General features: G+C 46.3%; 1 protein-coding gene across 1 annotated transcript in view; it reads left to right on the forward strand.

The window, feature by feature from the left end:
* The window catches only part of LOC106594585 (protein O-mannosyl-transferase TMTC2), a 158,687-nt gene that overhangs the window by 112,301 nt on the left and 22,116 nt on the right, over window positions 1–24,270 (forward strand). Inside the window, exons 3-7 of the mRNA XM_045722250.1 lie at window positions 18,236–19,106; window positions 19,415–19,529; window positions 20,289–20,374; window positions 21,545–21,729; window positions 22,423–22,501. Of these exons, the coding sequence (XP_045578206.1) occupies window positions 18,236–19,106; window positions 19,415–19,529; window positions 20,289–20,374; window positions 21,545–21,729; window positions 22,423–22,501 (1,336 nt within the window). The remainder of the gene's footprint in view (window positions 1–18,235; window positions 19,107–19,414; window positions 19,530–20,288; window positions 20,375–21,544; window positions 21,730–22,422; window positions 22,502–24,270) is intronic.

Consider the following 24,270-nt stretch of genomic DNA (forward strand, 5'->3'; position numbering starts at 1 on the left):
ACACAGAACACACACACACACAGACAGATTCACAGACACACACTCACACAGAGACACACACAGACACACACACACACACTCACACAGAGACACACACACAGACATATACACACACACACACAGAGACACACAAATAGACATACATATATACACAGACACACACAAACACACACACATACACACACACTGCCTATTCTTTGTGCGAAAACACCCATCTAGAGCTGGATGAGGACAGGCAGGGTGCATGAAAGACACAGTGACATACTGTATCTCACACAGACACTCAGGGTTTGATTAGAAATCCTGCTCTCAGATCTATATAGCAGCCCATCATGATAGAAGAATAAAGATTCTCCTTGAGGTTTTACTGGGCAAGGACAGTCTGGTCCGTTTGTGTGTGTGTGTGTGTGTGTGAGACAGAGAGAGTGTTACCTTTTAACTCTGTGTAAGTGTGCTTACACACCCTGTCCTCTGGTGCAGCTTTGCTGTAGTCCTCTTTGGCAGCTTGCTATCCTAAAGCTGTTATTAGGGGATTTTAGTGAGAGGCCCAGAGGATCAGAGTGAGGGAGGGAGGCAGGGTGAAGTCTATCTGCTCAGCAGGAAGGATCTGGTTGTGTATTCACAGCCAGTGGACCCTAGCAGAGAAACAGATGTACTGTAGCATCTGTCCTCAATTAAGACTGATACGATGGCATCTATCTACAACCCTTAAGGTTTTAGAGGAGACACACACACACACACACACACACACACACACACACACACACACACACACACACACACACACACACACACACACACACACACACACAGACACAGACACACACACAGACACACACACACACACACACACACACACACACACACCACACAGACACAGACACAGACAGACAGACAGACAGACAGACAGACAGACAGACAGACAGACAGACAGACAGACAGACAGACAGACAGACAGACAGACAGACAGACAGACAGACAGACAGACACTCACACACATACACTCACACACAGTACCCTCCTCCCCCTCTGGCCACATTCCCTGTTAATCTATTCAATAGTGCAGCAGGTATTTTCAACAGACAGTACCCTCCTCCCCTTACCCTTATACACAATGGACCTGGCCAGTCTCCCAGATCCAGCCGACAGATCCTGGTGCCAACCCTGCACCTCCTATTTCGCCTCCTGCCAGCACATCTGGCTCATTTATCACCCTCGCCTCCTTGCCGTGCCCTCCTCTTCCTCGTTCCCCATGGCACCCCAGCCCTCCTCTCCCATGCCAGTCCTCCCTACCCATGGCACCCCAGTCCTCGTCTCCCATGGCACCCCAGCCCTCCTCTCCCATGGCACCCCAGTCCTCGTCTCCCATGGCACCCCAGCCCTCCTCTCCCATGGCACCCCAGCCCTCCTCTCCCATGGCACCCCAGCCCTCGTCTCCCATGGCACCCCAGTCCTCCTCTCCCATGGCACCCCAGCCCTCCTCTCCCATGCCAGTCCTCCCCTTCCATGGCACCCCAGTCCTCGTCTCCCATGGCACCCCAGTCCTCGTCTCCCATGGCACCCCAGTCCTCGTCTCCCATGGCACCCCAGCCCTCCTCTCCCATGCCAGTCCTCCTCTACCCATGGCACCCCAGTCCTCGTCTCCCATGGCACCCCAGCCCTCCTCTCCCATGGCACCCCAGTCCTCGTCTCCCATGGCACCCCAGTCCTCGTCTCCCATGGCACCCCAGCCCTCCTCTCCCATGGCACCCCAGCCCTCCTCTCCCATGGCACCCCAGTCCTCCTCTCCCATGCCAGTCCTCCCCTTCCATGGCACCCCAGTCCTCGTCTCCCATGGCACCCCAGCCCTCCTCTCCCATGGCACCCCAGTCCTCGTCTCCCATGGCACCCCAGTCCTCGTCTCCCATGGCACCCCAGCCCTCCTCTCCCATGGCCCCCAGCCCTCGTCTCCCATGGCACCCCAGTCCTCCTCTCCCATGGCACCCCAGTCCTCCTCTCCCATGGCACCCCAGCCCTCCTCTCCCATGGCACCCCAGTCCTCGTCTCCCATGGCACCCCAGTCCTCGTCTCCCATGGCACCCCAGCCCTCCTCTCCCATGGCACCCCAGTCCTCGTCTCCCATGGCACCCCAGTCCTTGTCTCCCATGGCACCCCAGCCCTCATCTCCCATGGCACCCCAGTCCTCCTCTCCCATGGCACCCCAGTCCTCCTCTCCCATGGCACCCCAGTCCTCGTCTCCCATGGCACCCCAGTCCTTGTCTCCCATGGCACCCCAGCCCTCATCTCCCATGGCACCCCAGTCCTCCTCTCCCATGGCACCCCAGTCCTCGTCTCCCATGGCACCCCAGTCCTCCTCTCCCATGGCACCCCAGCCCTCCTCTCCCATGCCAGTCCTCCCCTTCCATGGCACCCCAGTCCTCGTCTCCCATGGCACCCCAGTCCTCGTCTCCCATGGCACCCCAGTCCTCGTCTCCCATGGCACCGTAGCCCTCCTCTCCCATGGCACCCCAGTCCTCGTCTCCCATGGCACCCCAGTCCTTGTCTCCCATGGCACCCCAGCCCTCATCTCCCATGGCACCCCAGTCCTCCTCTCCCATGGCACCCCAGTCCTCCTCTCCCATGGCACCCCAGTCCTCCTCTCCCATGATACCCCAGTCCTCCTCTCCCATGGCACCCCAGTCCTCCTCTCCCATGGCACCCCAGTCCTCCTCTCCCATGGCACCCCAGTCCTCATCTCCCATGGCACCCCAGTCCTCGTCTCCCATGGCACCCCAGCCCTCCTCTCCCATGGCACCCCAGTCCTCGTAACCCATGGCACCCCAGCCCTCCTCTCCCATGGCACCCCAGCCCTCCTCTCCCATGGCACCCCAGTCCTCATCTCCCATGGCACCCCAGTCCTCATCTCCCATGGCACCCCATCCCTCCTCTCCCATGGCACCCCAGTCCTCATCTCCCATGGCACCCCAGTCCTCATGTCCCATGGCACCCCATCCCTCCTCTCCCATGGCACCCCAGTCCTCATCTCCCATGGCACCCCAGTCCTCCTCTCCCATGGCACCCCAGCCCTCCTCTCCCATGGCACCCCAGCCCTCCTCTCCCATGGCACCCCAGCCCTCCTCTCCCATGGCACCCCAGCCCTCCTCTCCCATGGCACCCCAGTCCTCCTCTCCCATGGCACCCCAGTCCTCCTCTCCCATGGCACCCCAGCCCTCCTCTCCCATGGCACCCCAGCCCTCCTCTCCCATGGCACCCCAGCCCACCTCCTAATCTCTCAGATGCCGGGGCTGCGACCACGAGGCTATCGCTCGTCGATTACGACCCCAGACACCTCAAAAACAAATGTGTGGGAACACAGAGAGAGAGAGGGAGAGGGAGAGGAAGGAAACTATGCTCTCACTTCCCCTCTTTTATCTGTGTCTCTCCACTCGTTCTCACCCGCTGCGCCAGGAGAGCACCTCACCTCTCTTTGTCTGCCCAGTCAGTGTGGTTTTACTGTGATGGCAGAATAACAATAATTCACTTCTGTTATTGCATCATATTGGGCAGTTTGGCACTGAATTCCAATTCTATCTTTGCGCATGTTAGCATTTGCTTAGCTAATTCTAAATATTTCCTGACAATTTGAACTGTTTGTGTTATTTACTCTACCCATCCTTTCTTATTAGCTGACTTATTAGTGACTCTCAGGAGTGAGGCTTGTGAACGGTTCTACCGGCGCTCCATTTCTCATCCTATTAGTTCTGTAATCAGACTGAAATGAAAGAGGTAGAGGGGCCTTGGGGACAGAGAGAGAGAGAGAGAGAGAGAGATATAGCGAGAGAGAGAGATAGCGAGAGAGAGAGAGAGAGCGAGAGATAGCGAGATAGCGAGAGAGAGATAGCGAGAGACACACAGAGAGAGAGAGAGACACACTGAGAGAGAGAGAGACACGAGAGAGAGAGAGAGAGAGAGAGAGAGAGAGAGAGAGAGAGAGACATTAACAAATCAGTGGCCCTGACACTAGCATCCCGTACACACACACACACACACACACACACACACACACACACACACACACACACACACACACACACACACACACACACACACACACACACACACACACACACACACACACACACACACACACACACACACACACACACACACACACATGTCCACGCACACACACACACGCAGGCACACATGTCCAGGAAACAACAGTCTGTGGAGCAGAGGTTGGAGTGTGTGTTTCAGTCAAAGTGGCAGAGCCATATAGCTTCTGTATTACCTCCTTCTTTTTCCCGTTCCGTTCCACCTGTCAAAAACAAACAATCAGCAGAGAATGATGGATGAGCACAGGAAGCAAATCAAAATAAAGGTGTGTGAAATGAAGGTGTGAAAGAATGACTGGTAGATAGGTAATTCAGGAATAAGCTCTTCACCATGCACAGAATCAATAACAGTGTCAACTGCTTCCGAGCCCTTTATCAAAGCTTCAGAGTGGCTATATTTTAGTTGTGCTTAAGCCTAGGGCTTAGTTCTTTCTGACCACGTCACCTGACCAGGAACACTCTTGTCCCTAGTCATAGCCTGTAGTTATATCCTATAATGTTGTAACTAGGGTCCTTATAATACTGTAACTAGGGTCTCTATAATACTGTAACTAGGCTCTCTATAATACTGTAACTAGGGTCTCTATAATACTGTAACTAGGCTCTCTATAATACTGTAACTAGGCTCTCTATAATACTGTAACTAGGCTCTCTATAATACTGTAACTAGGGTCCCTATAATACTGTAACTAGGCTCTCTATAATACTGTAACTAGGGTCCCTATAATACTGTAACTAGGGTCCCTATAATACTGTAACTAGGCTCTCTATAATACTGTAACTAGGGTCCCTATAATACTGTAACTAGGGTCTCTATAATACTGTAACTAGGCTCTCTATAATACTGTAACTAGGGTCTCTATAATACTGTAACTAGGCTCTCTATAATACTGTAACTAGGGTCCCTATAATACTGTAACTAGACTCTCTATAATACTGTAACTAGGGTCTCTATAATACTGTAACTAGGCTCTCTATAATACTGTAACTAGGGTCTCTATAATACTGTAACTAGGCTCTCTATAATACTGTAACTAGGGTCCCTATAATACTGTAACTAGGGTCCCTATAATACTGTAACTAGGCTCTCTATAATACTGTAACTAGGGTCTCTATAATACTGTAACTAGGGTCTCTATAATACTGTAACTAGGCTCTCTATAATACTGTAACTAGGGTCCCTATAATACTGTAACTAGGGTCTCTATAATACTGTAACTAGGCTCTCTATAATACTGTAACTAGGCTCTCTATAATACTGTAACTAGCGTCCCTATAATACTGTAACTAGGCTCTCTATAATACTGTAACTAGGGTCTCTATAATACTGTAACTAGGCTCTCTATAATACTGTAACTAGGCTCTCTATAATACTGTAACTAGCGTCCCTATAATACTGTAACTAGGCTCTCTATAATACTGTAACTAGGGTCTCTATAATACTGTAACTAGGGTCTCTATAATACTGTAACTAGGCTCTCTATAATACTGTAACTAGGGTCTCTATAATACTGTAACTAGACTCTCTATAATACTGTAACTAGGGTCCTTATAATACTGTAACTAGGGTCCTTATAATACTGTAACTAGGGTCTCTATAATACTGTAACTAGACTCTCTATAATACTGTAACTAGGGTCCTTATAATACTGTAACTAGGGTCCCTATAATACTGTAACTAGGCTCTCTATAATACTGTAACTAGGGTCTCTATAATACTGTAACTAGGGTCCCTATAATACTGTAACTAGGGTCCCTATAATACTGTAACTAGGCTCTCTATAATACTGTAACTAGGGTCTCTATAATACTGTAACTAGACTCTCTATAATACTGTAACTAGGGTCCTTATAATACTGTAACTAGGGTCCCTATAATACTGTAACTAGGCTCTCTATAATACTGTAACTAGGGTCTCTATAATACTGTAACTAGGTTCCCTATAATACTGTAACTAGGGTCTCTATAATACTGTAACTAGGGTCTCTATAATACTGTAACTAGGGTCTCTATAATACTGTAACTAGGGTCTCTATAATACTGTAACTAGGCTCTCTATAATACTGTAACTAGGCTCTCTATAATACTGTAACTAGGGTCCCTATAATACTGTAACTAGGGTCTCTATAATACTGTAACTAGGCTCTCTATAATACTGTAACTAGGGTCCCTATAATACTGTAACTAGGGTCTCTATAATACTGTAACTAGGCTCTCTATAATACTGTAACTAGGGTCCCTATAATACTGTAACTAGGGTCTCTATAATACTGTAACTAGGCTCTCTATAATACTGTAACTAGGCTCTCTATAATACTGTAACTAGCGTCCCTATAATACTGTAACTAGGCTCTCTATAATACTGTAACTAGGGTCTCTATAATACTGTAACTAGGCTCTCTATAATACTGTAACTAGGCTCTCTATAATACTGTAACTAGCGTCCCTATAATACTGTAACTAGGCTCTCTATAATACTGTAACTAGGGTCTCTATAATACTGTAACTAGGGTCTCTATAATACTGTAACTAGGCTCTCTATAATACTGTAACTAGGGTCTCTATAATACTGTAACTAGACTCTCTATAATACTGTAACTAGGGTCCTTATAATACTGTAACTAGGGTCCTTATAATACTGTAACTAGGGTCTCTATAATACTGTAACTAGACTCTCTATAATACTGTAACTAGGGTCCTTATAATACTGTAACTAGGGTCCCTATAATACTGTAACTAGGCTCTCTATAATACTGTAACTAGGGTCTCTATAATACTGTAACTAGGTTCCCTATAATACTGTAACTAGGGTCTCTATAATACTGTAACTAGGGTCTCTATAATACTGTAACTAGGGTCCCTATAATACTGTAACTAGGGTCCCTATAATACTGTAACTAGGCTCTCTATAATACTGTAACTAGGGTCTCTATAATACTGTAACTAGACTCTCTATAATACTGTAACTAGGGTCCTTATAATACTGTAACTAGGGTCCCTATAATACTGTAACTAGGCTCTCTATAATACTGTAACTAGGGTCTCTATAATACTGTAACTAGGTTCCCTATAATACTGTAACTAGGGTCTCTATAATACTGTAACTAGGGTCTCTATAATACTGTAACTAGGGTCTCTATAATACTGTAACTAGGGTCCCTATAATACTGTAACTAGGGTCCCTATAATACTGTAACTAGCGTCCCTATAAGACTGTAACTAGGGTCTCTATAATACTGTAACTAGGGTCTCTATAATACTGTAACTAGGTTCCCTATAATACTGTAACTAGGCTCTCTATAATACTGTAACTAGGGTCTCTATAATACTGTAACTAGGGTCTCTATAATACTGTAACTAGGCTCTCTATAATACTGTAACTAGGGTCTCTATAATACTGTAACTAGGCTCTCTATAATATTGTAACTAGGGTCCCTATAATACTGTAACTAGGGTCTCTATAATACTGTAACTAGGGTCCCTATAATACTGTAACTAGGGTCTCTATAATACTGTAACTAGGGTCCCTATAATACTGTAACTAGGGTCTCTATAATACTGTAACTAGGTTCCCTATAATACTGTAATTAGGGTCCAGAGTTTTTATCATTTCCTCGTTAGGTCATGTGGTCAGGAGAAACTCTGGGCTCTACTTAAGAGGATGCATGGGGCGAAGGACGCTGCATATGATTGGATGTTCCCATTCTTGGCATGTAATTAAAGTGTGACAGAAACAGTAGATTCCCTCGTTTGTCTCAATGAGGCCCGGGCTGCAGATTAGTGCGTCGGCGGTTGACGACCGCTTGATGAATGCCGTGGCAATTATCCTCCACAGAGGCGTTCAGCTGTGAAATGATGCCTGCGGTGGTAATTCCCTCTCACTCACTCTTTCTCTCTTTCTCGCTCTTTTTTTGTCTGTGGTAAGATTGTATGTGTTTGTTTGTGCCAGAGCTGAGGAGTCTCACACGTTCTGTATTTAGTGGCATGTCTACGGAAGTGGGGAAGGCTACTTGTTTCTACAACTAGAACAATGTGCATGAAAGAGCAGTGTGTGATCAGTTAATGTAATGTAACAATCTATCTGTTGGCTAGTAGGTCTAACAATATGTCATATCTGAAGTAAAGTGATGGATAATGTTTGGCTTCCCTTTAGTTGCCTGACAACACTGGTTCATTCTCTCTATTGCTCTATAGGCAGCAATCCCAGAGAGAAGCAGGGTGGTCCAGTGGTTCATCCATCCCAGTGGGGGATGTGAACCTATGACCTGTCCCATTATGGGTCCCTGTGCTAGCGCCACTTCAGCCTTTATATCGAGTGGTATTCAGTAATAAGGTCCCTTCATCAAAGTCAGCCACTGAAGGCTGGACCCTAGTCCTGTCTGATTAACTGGGGGAATGTACCTAGTCAGGACAAAAATGCGTGTTAAGAGTGTTAAGAGAAGTGTAAACGGCCTGGATGTCCCTGGTTGATGACATCAGAGTTCCATCAAAAACACTGGCCAATGGACTGCATCCACACAGAGGTGATACTCCGGGGTGAAGTTTCCCCTCGGTACAGATCTAGGATCAGCTTTCTCCCCCAATCCTTACCTTAAAGTGATGCTACAAAAGTTTTGTATCATTTCTGCCAGTAGCTTTGAAAGTAAGTCCCCTAAAAATTGTGCACAATTGTGTAGAACGTCATCCATTCCATATGATATGTTACGAATTATAATTCGTAGAATATGTTATGAATTAAGTGCTTAAGATCCCGTTCAAATCAAACTTTATTTGTCACATGCGCCGAATATAACAAGTGTAGACCTTACCGTGAAATGCTTACTTACAAGCCCTTAACCAACAGTGCAGTTAAAGAAGAGTTAAGAAAATATTGACCAAATAAACTAAAGTAGAAAATAATCAAAAGTAACACAATAACATATCAATAACGAGGCTATATACAGGGGGTACCGGTACCGAGTCAGTGTGCGGGGGTACAGGTTAGAGGTCATTTGTACATCACCTATTATATAGGTCCTGGATGGCAGGAAGCTTGGCCCCAGTGATGCACTGGGCAGTACGCACTACCCTCTGTAGCGCCTTACGGTCAGATGCCGAGCAGTTGCCAACCAGGCGGTGATGCAACCAGTCAGGATGCTCTCGATGGTGCAGCTGTAGAACTTATTGAGGATCGGATGACCCATGCCAAATCTTTTCAGGCTCCTGAGGGGGAAAAGGTTTTGTTGTCCCCTCTTCACCACTGTCTTGGTGTGTTTGGACCATGATAGATCGTTAGTGATGTGGACACTACAGCCCTGTCCACTACAGCCCCGTCCACTACAGCCCCATCCACTACAGCCCCGTTGATGTTATTGGGGGCCTGTCCTGTAGTCCACAATTAGCTCCTTTGTCTTGCTCACATTGAGGGAGAGGTTGCTGTCCTGGCACCACACTGCCAATTCTCTGACCTCCTCGCTGTAGGCTGTCTCAATGTAACAAACTTAATGATGGTGTTGGAGTCGTGTTTGGCCACGCAGTTGTGGGTGAACAGGGAGTACAAGAGGGGCCCCAGTGTTGAGGATCAGGGTGGCAGACGTGTTGTTGCCTACCCTTACCACCTGGGGGCGGCCCGTCAGGAAGTCCAGGATCCAGTTGCAGAGGGAGGTGTTTAGTCCCAGGGTCCATAGCTTAGTGATGAGCTTCGTGGGTACTGTGGTGTTGAACACTGAGCTGTAGTCAATGAACAGCATTCTCACACAGGTGTTCCTTTTGTCCAGGTGGGAAAGGGCAGTGTGGAGTGCGATTGAGATTGCGTCCAGACTTGTGGAGGTCTTGGCTGATTTTCTTTTGATTTTCCCATGATGTCAAGCAAAGAGGCAGTGCCTCAGAAAAAAATGTAGATCTCCAAAAGTCTGGTTCATCCTTGGGAGCAATTTCCAAATGCCTGAAGGTACCACATTCATCTGTACAAACAAGAGTACGCAAGTATAAACACCATGGGACCACGCAGCCGTCATACCGCTCAGGAAGGAGATGCATTCTGTCTCCTAGAGATGAACTTACTTTGGTGCGAAAAGTGCAAATCAATCCCAGAACAACAGCAAGGGACCTTGTGAAGATGCTGGAGGAAACCGGTCCAAAAGTATCTATATCCACAGTAAAACGAGTCCTATATCGACATAACCTGAAAGGCCGCTCAGCAAGGAAGAAGCCACTGCTCCAAAACCACCATTAAAAAAAGCCAGACTACGGTTTGCAACTGCACATGGGGACAACGATCACACTTTTTGGAGAAATGTCCTCTGGTCTGATGAAACAAAAATAGAACTGTTTGGCCATAATGACCATCGTTATGTTTGGAGGAAAAAGGGGACGCTTGCAAGTCGAAGAACACCATCCCAACCGTGAAGCACGGGGGTGGCAGCATCATGTTGTGGGGGTGCTTTGCTGCAGGAGGGACTGGTGCACTTCACAAAATAGATGGCATCATGACGAAGGACCATTATGTGGATATATTGAAGCAACATCTCAAGACATCAGTCAGGAAGTTAAAGCTTGGTCGCAAATGGGTCTTCCAAATGGACAATGACCCCAAGCATACTTCCAAAGTTGTGGCAAAATGGCTTAAGGACAACAAAGTCAAGGTATTAGAGTGGCCATCACAAAGCACTGACCTCAATCCTATAGAAAATTTGTGGGCAAAACTGAAAAAGCGTGTGCGAGCAAGGAGGCCTACAAAACTGACTCCGTTACACCAGCTCTGTCAGGAGGAATGGGCCAACATTCACCCAACTTATTGTGGGAAGCTTGTGGAAGGCTACCTGAAATGTTTGACCAAAGTTAAACAATTTAAAGGCAATGCTACCAAATTCTAATTGAGTGTATGTAACTTCCGACCCACTTGGAATGTGATGAAAGAAATAAAGACTGAAATAAATCATTCTCTCTACAATTATTCTGACATTTCACATTATTAAAATAAAGTGGTGATCCTAACTGACCTAAGACAAGGTCTTTTTACTAGGATCAAATGTCAGGAATTGTGAAAACCTGAGTTTAAATGTATTTGGCTAAGGTGTATGTACATTTCCGACATCAACTGTACGTACGGTCACTGTGGAGACGAAGTCGTCGATGCATTGGATGAATGCCATTGGATGAGTCTGTGAACATATTCCAGTCTGTGCTTAGCAAAACAGTCCTGTAGCATAGCGTCCACGTCATCTGACCACTTCCGTATTGAGCGAGTCACTGGTACTTTCTGCTTTAGTTTTTGCTTGTAAGCTTGGAGTAAAGGTGGTCTAGAGTTTTTTTTCCTCCTCTGGTTGCAAATGTGACATGCTGGTAAAAATTTGATTAAACTGATTTAAGTTTCCATGCATTAAAGTCCCCGGCCACTAGGAGCGCCGCTTCTGGGTGAGCATTTTCTAGTTTGCTTATGTCCTTATGGAGTTGGTTGAGTTTGGTCTTAGTGCCAGCATCGGTCTGTAGTGGTAAATAGACGGCTATGAATAATATAGATGAGAACTCTCTTGGTAGATAGTGTGGTCTACAGCTTATCATAAGGTACTCTACCTCAGGTGAGTAATACCTCGAGACTTCTTTAATATTAGACATTGCGCACTAGCTGTTATTGACAAGAAGACATACCCCCACAACTCGTCTTACCAGATTTAGCTTCTCTGTTCTCCTGGTGCATTTAAAATCCCTCCAGCTCTATTTTATCCGTGTCGTCGTTCAGCCACGACTCGTGAAACATAAGGTATTACAGTTCTTAATGTCCCGTTGGTAGGATAATCGTAATCATAGGTCATCGAATTTAATTTTCCAATGATTGCAAGTTAGAAAGTAGAATTGATGGCAGTGGGAGTTTACTCGCTCGCTAACGGATTCTCATAATGCAGCCCGATCTGCATCCTCTATTTTCTTCACGCAAATGACGGGGATCTGGGCCTTTTCCCGGGAGAGCAATATATCTTTCTCGTCGGACTCGTTAAAGGAAAAAGCTTCTTCCAGTTCGTGGTGAGTAATCCCAGTTCTGGTGTCCAGAAGTTATTTTCGGTCATAAGAGACGGAAACAGCAACATTATGTACAAAATAAGTTAAAAAAATAAGTTACAAACAACGCAATTTTTTTTTTTTTAAATAGCACAATTGGTTGCAGGCATGTAAAACGTCAGCCATCCTCTTCGGCGCCATCTTAACAGCCTCTGAGTAGTGGGGAAACTAGGGGCATTCATCCTACACCCAGAGGGGACATATGGTGGCAGCGCTGCGATGCCAAGCATTGTAAGGATCAGGCTAGGGATAGGAGTGCAACAGTGGCCTGGCTATTGTTACTGTTTTAATTCTAACTAAAAGAGTATGGTCCAAGACGGCCCAACCAAGGCCCATATACCAGGAGGATTTATGAGGATGAGGAGTGTAAACGGGACGTAACTTTATAGAGGAAGTCCGTAGGCTCTTTCCCCCTGCTGCTTTCTGTCAGTCCACAGGCAGCTTTATGAGAGAGTCCACTAATGTCAACCTAATCCCGCTGTGTCTTCAAACACGTCTTGAACAGCGCCAACAGACACTAATAACAGTACAATGGGTAATAGAGGACCACACGCAGCAGAGGACAATGTTTGAACATGGCTAATGATGAATGACAAACACAATGCAGAGATAAGAATGGGCTGGTCTTCATGTCGTTTTAAAAGAGAGAGAGGGAGAGAGAGACGGAGAGAGAGAGGGACAGAGGGAGAGGGAGACGGAGAGAGAGAGGGACAGAGGGGGAGGGAGGGAGAGAGAGCGGGACAGAGGGAGAGGGAGGGACAGTGCCCATGCGGATGGAAATCAGAGAGGTCTTATGTAGTGAAGAGAGCAGTAATAATCCACAGTGTGTGAGATCTGTGGAGAGCGCAGGGTTTAGATGAAAGCCTTGGCCCGAGTGGGACTGCAGCTTTGACATGCTGCAGGGGATTATTCCAGCTCTTTTAACCAGCCACAGATCTTATGAGCTCCAATGAGAGAGCTGCTCTGACGCTGGAAATAAAGTAACTAACTCAAACAGATAAATCATCAATGATCCTAGCATTGCCCTGGGTGACTTTGACTGTGCCTCTAGAATCCATTCACATCAAATCAATCCACAAAAAATTATGTCAAATGTTATTTGTAAAGTTATTTTTGCAAAGTCATTTTTCACAGAATAGCCAGATGAGTTGTGAAATAGAATGATACACAGAGAAAGGTTGAAGTTCGTATTAGAAAAAAGTGCAGAAAAGTAAGCGGGTGAGTTTCAGACTCTCACTCAGAATTTAAGGAAAATTGAGCGACCATTTTGTCTCAATTTACCCTGATTGAGGAATCGCCATCAACGTCGACAGACCGCGGCTTTGGCCTTTTGAGTCCGAGATTGATCTTCAAGTAAATTAAGGCAAGATTGGGAATTGGGAGAGGAAACCTACTGGAAGGCGAAATGGAGCCAGATTGAATTTTTTCATACCGCATTTTCCCCAGACAAGAAGAACAAGACGATCCCATCAATAACCTCATCTCCTCTGTGTAAAAATACATAGCCTCTTCCTTTGTGTGTCTGCTTTCTGGTTAAGAAATCAATATCCAAATCTTCCCTCTGGTTTTCTTACTCCCTTCAGCCCAAAAATCTTCAAATCTCCCTGGTCATATTTGATATCTTTCCACAGAAAGAGAAGACTGAAAACACAGATTTTCTGTAATTGGTTTATCTCACAGTCACATGTACCTCATCTCAAAGGAAATCTTCTCCTCCTTAGAGAGATGAAATTGTCTCACACTCTCAATTCTGAAGTGAAGGTCCAACAAATGAAGCATGTCTATTGTCCAGGACAAGTCAATCCTAATAAACTCCTTAGTCCTAATTTAAGGGTAATTGGAGATGCAGGTTTCAAAAACTCGTACGCACTAGTATGGTCATAACCTTCGCTGAGCAGGACTATTTGAAAATAGTTTCTCTCTGAGATCTCTGTTGAGAGTTAACTGGGGCTATGTTTATGTGCTTATGAATATATTTGATTTGATATACTGAATGTACATTACTTCCAGCTGAACTGTAGGCTACTGACACTTTTAAAGAGGATTTTCTCTGTTTACAGTTAGGAGCACAATGACATTGTTTGAGGAATAATCCATCAGGTTTAAACTGTACAATATCATTCTTTGGCAATGAGACTAACCATTTTCATACTGCCGTGCCAACCAGAGCCATACTGTGCTGGCTCTGATCCTTTCTGTTCACATTGATCTTTGCAGCGTGACAACCGTAACTATGGTAGATGCGTGACCAGGCCAGTGCAGTACAGCTCAGCTTGGCATGGCTCGGCTCGGCATGACTCGGTGCGGTTTAGGAGTGTGAAAAGAGGATGAGAACTAGAGACCTCGGCTGTGCAGCTGCCTGGCTGCCTGTGTCATGCTGGGGATAACACTTACTCAGTCTACTGATCTCTGCGGTGCTCTGAGATGATTTTATATTGACTTTGTAACCTCATTTAAAGTAGGGAGTAAATTAGGTCTGTAATTGCGAAACAGCCTGAAATGTTCAAAGGCCTGGTGAGATTGTGATGAAAACACTTACACACACACACACACACACACACACACACACACACACACACACACACACACACACACACACACACACACACACACACACACACACACACACACACACACACACACACACACACACACACACACACAGCTCTCATGCCACCCCCACAGGTTCAGCCAGAGTTCACTGGAGGCTGGTGTGTGGATGGAAGCCACACTCTCTGTCTGTACTGTACAGTAGGGAGAAGAGAGAACTCCCTGGTCTCTGTCTGTACTGTACAGCAGGGAGAAGAGAGAACTCCCTGGTCTCTGTCTGTACTGTACAGCAGGGAGAAGAGAGAACTCCCTGGTCTCTGTCTGTACTGTACAGTAGGGAGAAGAGAGAACTCCCTGGTCTCTGTCTGTACTGTACAGTAGGGAGAAGAGCGAACTCCCTGGTCTCTGTCTGTACTGTACAGCAGGGAGAAGAGAGAACTCCCTGGTCTCTGTCTGTACTGTACAGTAGGGAGAAGAGAGAACTCCCTGGTCTCTGTCTGTACTGTACAGTAGGGAGAAGAGAGAACTCCCTGGTCTCTGTCTGTACTGTACAGCAGGGAGAAGAGAGAACTCCCTGGTCTCTGTCTGTACTGTACAGCAGGGAGAAGAGAGAACTCCCTGGTCTCTGTCTGTACTGTACAGCAGGGAGAAGAGAGAACTCCCTGGTCTCTGTCTGGACTGTACAGCAGGGAGAAGAGAGAACTCCCTGGTCTCTGTCTGTACTGTACAGCAGGGAGAAGAGAGAACTCCCTGGTCTCTGTCTGTACTGTACAGCAGGGAGAAGAGAGAACTCCCTGGTCTCTGTCTGTACTGTACAGTAGGGAGAAGAGAGAACTCCCTGGTCTCTGTCTGGACAGTACAGCAGGGAGAAGAGAGAACTCCCTGGTCTCTGTCTGTACTGTACAGCAGGGAGAAGAGAGAACTCCCTGGTCTCTGTCTGTACTGTACAGTAGGGAGAAGAGAGAACTCCCTGGTCTCTGTCTGGACAGTAGGAAGCCTATATTTTAACTTATATATTATATTTTAAAAAGCCTCCATACAGATTCATCCAAATGAATTACATTTCTTCTTTAGACCATCAGACCAACGGATTATGATAAACTGGATTATGAGATCACAATACATCATAAGGGGGCCATACATGCTTATGACAAGTGTTATAATGCATTTAAACTGCGTCATAATGCGTTACACCTACAGGCTTGAAGTAAAGTGTTTCCCCAACTTTCTCCTGAGAGAGAGCAATATGTTCTGTTCAACTGGTATATGTGTCAATACATTCCTTTCACAGCTGCAGCCTCTCTCTTCCGGACTGCGGTGACCCCTAAGTCTAGACAGATGTGACTTAATTAGCCAGAATCGGGGGGGTCAAGGACGTGACCGGACAACCTTCGGTAACCATAGCAACGGTAACTCTAGACTTTAAAGTTTTGCTGACCTGTCCAGAAGACAGGGCCCGTATTCACAAGGTATGAGTCAGAGTGCTGATCTAGGATCAGGTTCCTCCGTGTCCATATAAGCGTATTCATTATGATGTAAAAGACTAAACTGATCAGCACTCCTACTCTGAATATGGGCCCAGGAGTGTGACCCTGTAAAACAAAGTGAAATAATATTTGAGCTGTTCTCTACTTATCGTACAGTTGTCCCCTGGCTGCTTTCTGTTTCAGCCTTTTTTGATTCGAGTAGTGCTCTAATCTATTCATCAAAAAATACAATTCCCAGATTTTTATGAGCCTAACATGCCAAAAAAGGTCTTAATTCCTATGCCAGATATGTATTCATAAAACCATTAGGAACTTTAAAAATAGCAAACAATCTCTCTTAAAGTCCATTTTCCTCTGAGAAGTTCATGAGGGGATGGGTTAGTAACATTTGGCGTTGTAATGAAGTTTTGAAGTTACTAGTCCTGGTCTAACTACAGTAATGTCCCTGATGGAGCTGAAAGCTGAACGTGGTGACAGGCCAGTGGAAGGTGTTTAATAAGGACCCTGACGCTGATCATGCCATGGCATTAATCCTCTTATAGCTTTAAACAGAATCTACATAACGACACATTGAGCTCTGAGCTGATTAAAAGTCACTCTCCACTCTATCTGAAATGGGCCAACAATCTGAATCAGGCCCTCCCCACTCTACTTCTCCCAGCATACACTAGGGCAGCATCTGACATGGCACCCTTTTCCCTACACAATGTATGGATTAGGGTGCCATTTCGGAACTCACCCTAGGCCTGAGTTGTGCAGTCAAATTGCACTCAAGGGACTTAGCTAGTCTAAACACATAGCCTATTTGGGCATACAAGACACCATGCTACAATACATGGACCGATCTGTTCTATATCAAATTTAGAGGCATTGCTTTGCAGGAAGATGGATGAACGGAATAAGAATGAGAGAAGCACAGTGCCGCCGTGATGTCATCGTATGCAGTTGGTAGTAGGGCCCAGTGTCGTGGTCTATTGGTCACGTATAGTAGATGCTCTGTTTATTTGACATGTCTTTATTGGGGCAAAGGAAACTGTTAAACTCCACCGGCACCAAGTGCTCCAGAATGTTAGAGGTCAATTGATCTAAAGGAGTGTGTGGGGAATGATGAGGGAGTGGTTTTCTTAGCTTGTTCATTTTCATTTAACCTTTAGTTAACCAGGAAAAGCCTGGTTAAATGAAAGGGAATTCATTGAAATGTATATTTTAATGTACATAGGCGTAACTGTAATTGATGTAGGTATGAGCTTAGCGTACATTTTACATTGAGTTTCACAGCTACTTTATTGGGCAGTAATAGCATATGTTCACCTCTAATTGGCCTAGCCTACCAGTATTTCTCATCCCACAGTCAAATGAGAAGAATCCTTTTCCTTTAGGGCATTATTCTATTAAATCAAACTGAAACATATGAATAGAGGTGACACCAACATGGAGGGTCATTTGATTCAAAGATTCCCACAAGTATGTTTTCTGATGAATGTGAAGTGTTATCCCCCATTTAGTCTCTCAGTGCTATCAATGCTTAATTTCTCAAAAAATGCTTTCTGTGTTTGTGTAGCAACAGAGCCATATTATTTCTGGCCGTTGTAGATACTTTTTACAGAGGACTTGCCAATAATACACAGAGCGCTTGGCTGTGTCAATTGCGCATGAACACGGCTTGTGCCCTGGGCAGCTTTTGCAAAAACATTCCTTCCATTTCATTCCTCATTTCTAAACAGTTCTATTCTCGAAATTCCTCGTGATGTGAAATCATAGAGGTCATCGACCTTTCACATGGTCGAGATTTAAATAAAAATTCTAAATTTCGCACTGATGTATATGAATACACACCAAATAAACCAAAACTAAATGCTTCTGTGTTAAAGAAAATATCTACTACTTTGTCTAATAAATTTGACTTAGTTTCAGCCCAATAAACTATTTCTAGTTACCAATGCATTCCCAGAATGCGAGCAGGAACGTTTTCAGAATGCTAAAGTTTTCTAAAAGTTCCCTGAATGTTTCACAGAAGTCCCAGGGTAGTTCCCATAACATTCCTATAATGTTTTCTCTCTCCTACAGAAGAGGAACACCACTGTACTGCTGAGTGTGAGTGTGTTGGTCTCCTGGGGCGTGCTTCTCCTGGCTGCTCGTCTCTACTGGATGGGTAACAAGCCCCCCAACTTCTCCAACTCAGACAACCCGGCGGCCGACTCGCCGCACCTTCTCACTCGAACTCTGACCTTCCTCTACCTGCCCGCCGCCAACGCCTGGCTCCTCTTATGCCCTGTCCAGCTCAGCTTCGATTGGTCCATGGACGCTCTACCGCTAATCAAGACCTTTGCTGATTGGAGGAACCTTCACACCGTGGCCTTCTATGCTGGATTTACTCTCCTGGCCTGGTATGGCCTCCGTAGCAGCCCCGACTCCAAGGCCAAGGAGACCAATGGGAAAGCTCACTTGGCGAACAGGAAGGCCCTCACCAATGGGCACAGCTACCATCCTCCAGACGGCAACCACAACATAAACTCAGAGCAGGGCTCTCCAAAGACCAATGGGAAAACCACCCTCAATGGGAATGGGTTCACCAAAACCTACCAATGTTCCCCTCAGACCTCCCTTGCCACCCTCCCCTCCACGGAGAACGTGGTGGTCTTCTCCCTGGGCCTACTCTCGCTGCCCTTCCTCCCGGCCACAAACCTGTTCTTCTATGTGGGCTTCGTGGTGGCCGAGCGGCTGCTGTACATACCCAGCATGGGCTTCTGTTTGCTGGTGGCGGTGGGGACCCGTGCCCTGTACGTCAGGCTGAGAACCAGGGGCCCCAGGGTCGTGCTGCTCGGTCTGTGCGCGGGCCTGGTGCTGCTGTACGGCATCAAGACGGTGCTGAGGAACAGGGACTGGAGCAACGAGGAGATGCTCTACAAGTCAGGGATCAGTGTTAACCCCGCTAAAGGTAGTGTGGAGGAGACTGTTGACTAGCCAACACATTCTGGAATATGGGCCTTTGGTTTGGTACTTTAGCCCCACTGTGATAAAGTTAGGCCTGAGAATTACATCACTCTCATGTAGATTAGAACATTTTTCAGTTCTATATTATTCTATGTCCAGGACTAGGCTTAATCTATGCCTGAGAAACTGGCCCATAAAGAATAAAGTATATGTAATAAATTATTCGTAATTTCCTCATAAATGCAAAACTCAAGATCTTTCCATTACACAATACCTGTATTTACGTGACAGACACCTGTCTCTCTTTGTTAGCATGGGGCAACCTGGGAAATGTCCTGAAGAACCAGGGCAAGATGGCAGAGGCGGAGAGGGCGTACCGGAATGCCCTGTATTACCGGGGAAACATGGCTGACATGTTGTATAATCTGTGAGTGTGAGACGTGTCATCTCTGCATCTCTCCACTACCTCAACAAGGATGAAGGGCCATGAAAGCTACCATCCATCAATACTGCTTAGACAGACAGGGAGAATAACAGGGGATAGAGGGAGAGGCTAGGGGCAGAGAGAGAGTGAGAGAGAGGCAACGAGAAAGAGAGGAAAGTCATGAAGAGAAGTAGTGGGCAGTGTCGAAACAGAGAGAAAGGTGGGGAGGGAGGGAGGGAGGGAGGGGGGAGGGAGGGAGGGAGGGCGCTAGAGAGAGAGAGGAAAGTGGTTGTTTTATCCCCAGATGGGATCCTGTTCCCCTTGACAGTGATTTCATTAATTATGATTTACGGGGCTCTGGGAAAACATGAAGGCAGTTCTAATACCCACATTAACCCTCTGAATGTCAAAGGTGCCAAGCCTCATAACCGGCCCACATTTCCCGCTCACCTGACAGTGTTTTTCTTCCCCTCTCTCTACTCCCTGTCCCCCTGTCAAGAAACAGGAAGTCACCTTTGTCAACAAACACATTTCTGTGTTTACATGACACACCTTTAATGAAGGTGTCTTTCTGAGATTACGGATGGTTAACAAATAAACCGAATAAACCGAGTGTCACTAAACACTGTCTAATGTCATGCTGCAATTAGATTTAAAACCCAAACAGTCAGAGTTGCCACATGGTTTCCCTGATTGCCCTGTAGACCTCTCTTTCCTCTGCTTCATTCTACCATAATTCTGGACCTGTCTTCTTTCCACCAGGGGTTTGCTGCTTCAAGAGAACCACAGGTCCTCAGAGGCACTGCATTACTATAAGCTGGCCATTGGGAGCAGGCCAACTCTGGCGTGTAAGTATTGCTAAGAGGCCATTTCCTAAAATGGCGTATTGCTTGGCTGAAGTGATTGCGATCGGGGCCGGCCGGTGGAGATGAAAGGAGCTGATACGGGCCCTACCTAATGGGTTGTCTCTGGCTTTGTTTAATTCAATTAGACGAATTGAATGTTACATTCAGGTTTTCATCACGGCCCAGTGTTCATGCTGAATTAGTTGTCATGCGTCTGTCTGGCCCATTTCAGAGGTCTATCGGACCGTTTCAGCCGACAGTCTAATGGAAGTCAATCTCACTCTTGACTGCTCACGTATGTAGTGTGTAGACATATTTCACTGTATCAGACTCTAGCAGAGGATGGGAAAAGTGGGATTTGGGTTGCATGAGTTACTTGTTAATTCCTCAGTTTTTCTCATCAACCTCTCTTTCAACCTCTCTGGATTCACACACAAACTGTCACGGATCCCTCCGGAACTGTCATTACTCACACCTGGTCCTTATTCCCATTGATTAGTAATTGTATACGTGTGCCCTTTGTTCACCATTGTCTTGACGATTATTGTTCCAATGTCCGTTGGTCGTGTGAGTACCTGCGCTGTGTTGTTTTTGCTTTCGTGCCGCGTGTATTGCACAGATGATTACGGATCTCGTCCCGTGTGGTATCATTGTGCGATTGTGTATTTATTCGAGGTACTCCTCACTCTTTTGTTTGGGTTTCTACCCTGTGTTTTGTATACGTGTTTGTTTGATCTTCGTCCCTGTGCCTTTACACGGCACGCTGTAATTTGGGAAATAAAACCCCCTAACACATTCCAGCGCCTGTCTCCAAACCCTTTATACCAACGTGACAGTAAGTAAGCATTTCACTGTAAAGTCTACACCTGTTGTATTCAACGCATGTGACAATATGTGATTCGTTTTCTTGCCCCTAAACCTTTTCCCTGTTTCTATCTATCCCCTCTGTTTCTCCATTTCTACCCCCCTCTCTTCCTGCTCTAATCCTCCACCTCTGCCCCCTCTTCCCCATTTCTCATCCTCTGCCTTCTCTCTCCCTCTGTTCCCCCTCCTCCACCCCTTCTTCTCCCTCTGTTCCCCCTCCTCCACCCCTTCTTCTCCCTCTGTTCCCCCTCCTCCACCCCTTCTTCTCCCTCTGTTCCTCCTCCTCTGCGCCCTCTCGTCACCCCACAGCGGCCTACTTGAACACGGGCATCATCCTGATGAACCAGGGTGCTCTGGAGGAGGCCAAGAGGACCTTTGTAACCTGCGCTGAGATCCCAGACGAGAACCTGAAGGACCCCCATGCCCACAAGAGCTCCGTCACCAGCTGCCTGTACAACTTGGGCAAGCTGCTCCACGAGCAGGGCCTGCAGGAGGTATGATACTACAGTACTCTACACTACAGTGGAGACAGGGCAGCGGCTGCGGCGTAGAAATGCAATGGATAGAATCTATAAAAGTACACTTCAATACAGTACATTAGAACCAGAGCAATGGCTGAGATGTAGAAATAAAATGAATAGCATGTATAGAGGTGCACTACACTACTGTACAGTGGAGCCATGGCAAAAACATAGAAATCCAATGGACAGCGGTGCACTTACCACAGTACAGTGGAGCCATGGCAGAAACATAGAAATCCAATGGATAGAATGTATGGAGGTGCACTACATCACAGTACAGTGGAGCCATGGCAGAAACATAGAAATATAATGTATGGAGGTGCACTACACTACAGTACAGTGGAGCCACGGTAGAAACGTATAAATACAATGGATAAGATGTATACAGCAAATGTAGTTTGATAGCATACTGTGATAGTGTACTTAAGCTCTTGAGTTTCCTGAAAACTAGCTGTCTGAAAACTTTCTTAAGCCTCTGGCCTTGGCTTTATATGAGCTCAGCCACTGCTCAAATGAACTAACTCTTCATCTATGACAAAATGACAGAGCCGACTAAAGACTCATCTTCCTGAAGCCCTTTCCATTAGACAGTGAGGAAGAGGCTTGGTGGATGGTGACACACTGATGAAACACACTGTGACTAACTGCCCTGCCCCTCTATGACAGGAGGCTCTGTCTGTCTATAGAGAAGCGGTGCAGAAAATGCCGAAGCAGTTTGCACCTCAGAGTCTCTACAACATGATGGGTGAGTAATAGCAGGATTTATTTTTTCACTAATATTTTGGGGGGATTCTTCCCCCATCTCTACTCACCAAGGTCAATAAACACGGCACTTTACAAAACAAACACAGTTCATACATTCTCATACATCAGGGTTACTCGACTCTTACCCTACGAGGTCCAGAGCCTGCTGATTTTCTGTCTTTCCTGAAAATGAATTGCACACATCTGGTGTCCCATGTTTAAATCAGTCCCTGATTAGAAGGGAACAATGAAAAAATGCAGTGGAACTGGCTCTGAGGTCCCAGGTTTAGTTTGAGGGTCATATATCATCATGTATTGTTAACATCCTAGAATCTGGTGAAATGGAACGAAGGAGTAAATGTGAGCATTTTCTAAATATTGACATGTTCAAGCACAGACCGAGCTCAACCATGGGCTGAAAATGAAAGTTTCCAGTGAAAGTGTTTCCCAGCCCAAGGCCAGGACCAACCCATGTCCTGGAGACTGTTTCTGTTTCCGACCCCAGCTCACCATATCACTCTACCCAAATCACTCTCCACTCTACCATCACTCTACACTGGATCACTCTCCACTCTACCATCACTCTACCCTAGATCGCTCTCCACTCTACCTTCACTCTACCCTGGATCACTCTCCACTCTACCATCACTCTATCCTAGATCGCTCTCCACTCTACCTTCACTCTACCCTGGATCACTCTCCACTCTACCATCACACTACCCTAGATCACTCTCCACTCTACCTTCACTGTACCCTGATCACTCTCCTCTCTACCATCACTCTACCCTGGATCGCTCTCCACTCTACCTTCACTCTATCCTAGATCGCTCTCCACTCTACCATCACTCTACCCTAGATCGCTCTCCACTCTACCATCACTCTACCCTGGATCGCTCTCCACTCTACCATCACTCTACCCTGGATCACTCTCCTCTCTACCATCACTCGACCCTAGATCACTCTCCACTCTACCGTCACTCTACCTTAGATCGCTCTCCTCTCTACCATCACTCTACCCTGGATCGCTCTCCACTCTACCATCACTCTACCCTGGATCGCTCTCCACTCTACCATCACTCTACCCTAGATCGCTCTCCTCTCTCCTCTCTATCACTCTACCCTAGATCACTCTCCTCTCTACCATCACTCTACCCTAGATCACTCTCCTCTCTACCATCACTTTACCCTAGATCACTCTCCACTCTACCATCACTCTACTCTAGATCACTCTCCACTCTACCATCACTCTACCCTGGATCACTCTCCACTCTACCATCACTCTACTCTAGATCACTCTCCACTCTACCATCACTCTACCCTAGATCCCTCTCCACTCTACCATCACTCTACCCAAGATCACTCTCCTCTCTACCATCACTCTACCCAAGATCACTTTCCACTCTACCATCACTCTACCCTAGATCACTCTCCACTCTACCATCACTCTACCCTGGATAAACTCTCCACTCTACCATCACTCTACCCTAGATCACTCTACCCTAGATCCCTGTCTAGCACAGTGTTCTGCAGGGCTGACAGTCAGGAATTGAAATGGAGTTGACAGGTATCTCTGGTATTCTGTTCATGGGGAAGCAAACTAATTTCTGCGCTGAGGTAGATTTAGTTTGACTGTCTATATCTGGAGCCATGTCAGGCTTTTGACTTGGTAGTGGCAACAGCTTCACCGCGTGACGGGGAAGACTTGGCACAGGGAGACGACTTTAAATCATCCAAATATCCTTCTTAATTCCCACCTATCACATACGATAA

This window comes from Salmo salar, chromosome ssa07, assembly GCF_905237065.1.
Source record: "Salmo salar chromosome ssa07, Ssal_v3.1, whole genome shotgun sequence".
Classification (NCBI taxonomy): domain Eukaryota; kingdom Metazoa; phylum Chordata; class Actinopteri; order Salmoniformes; family Salmonidae; genus Salmo; species Salmo salar.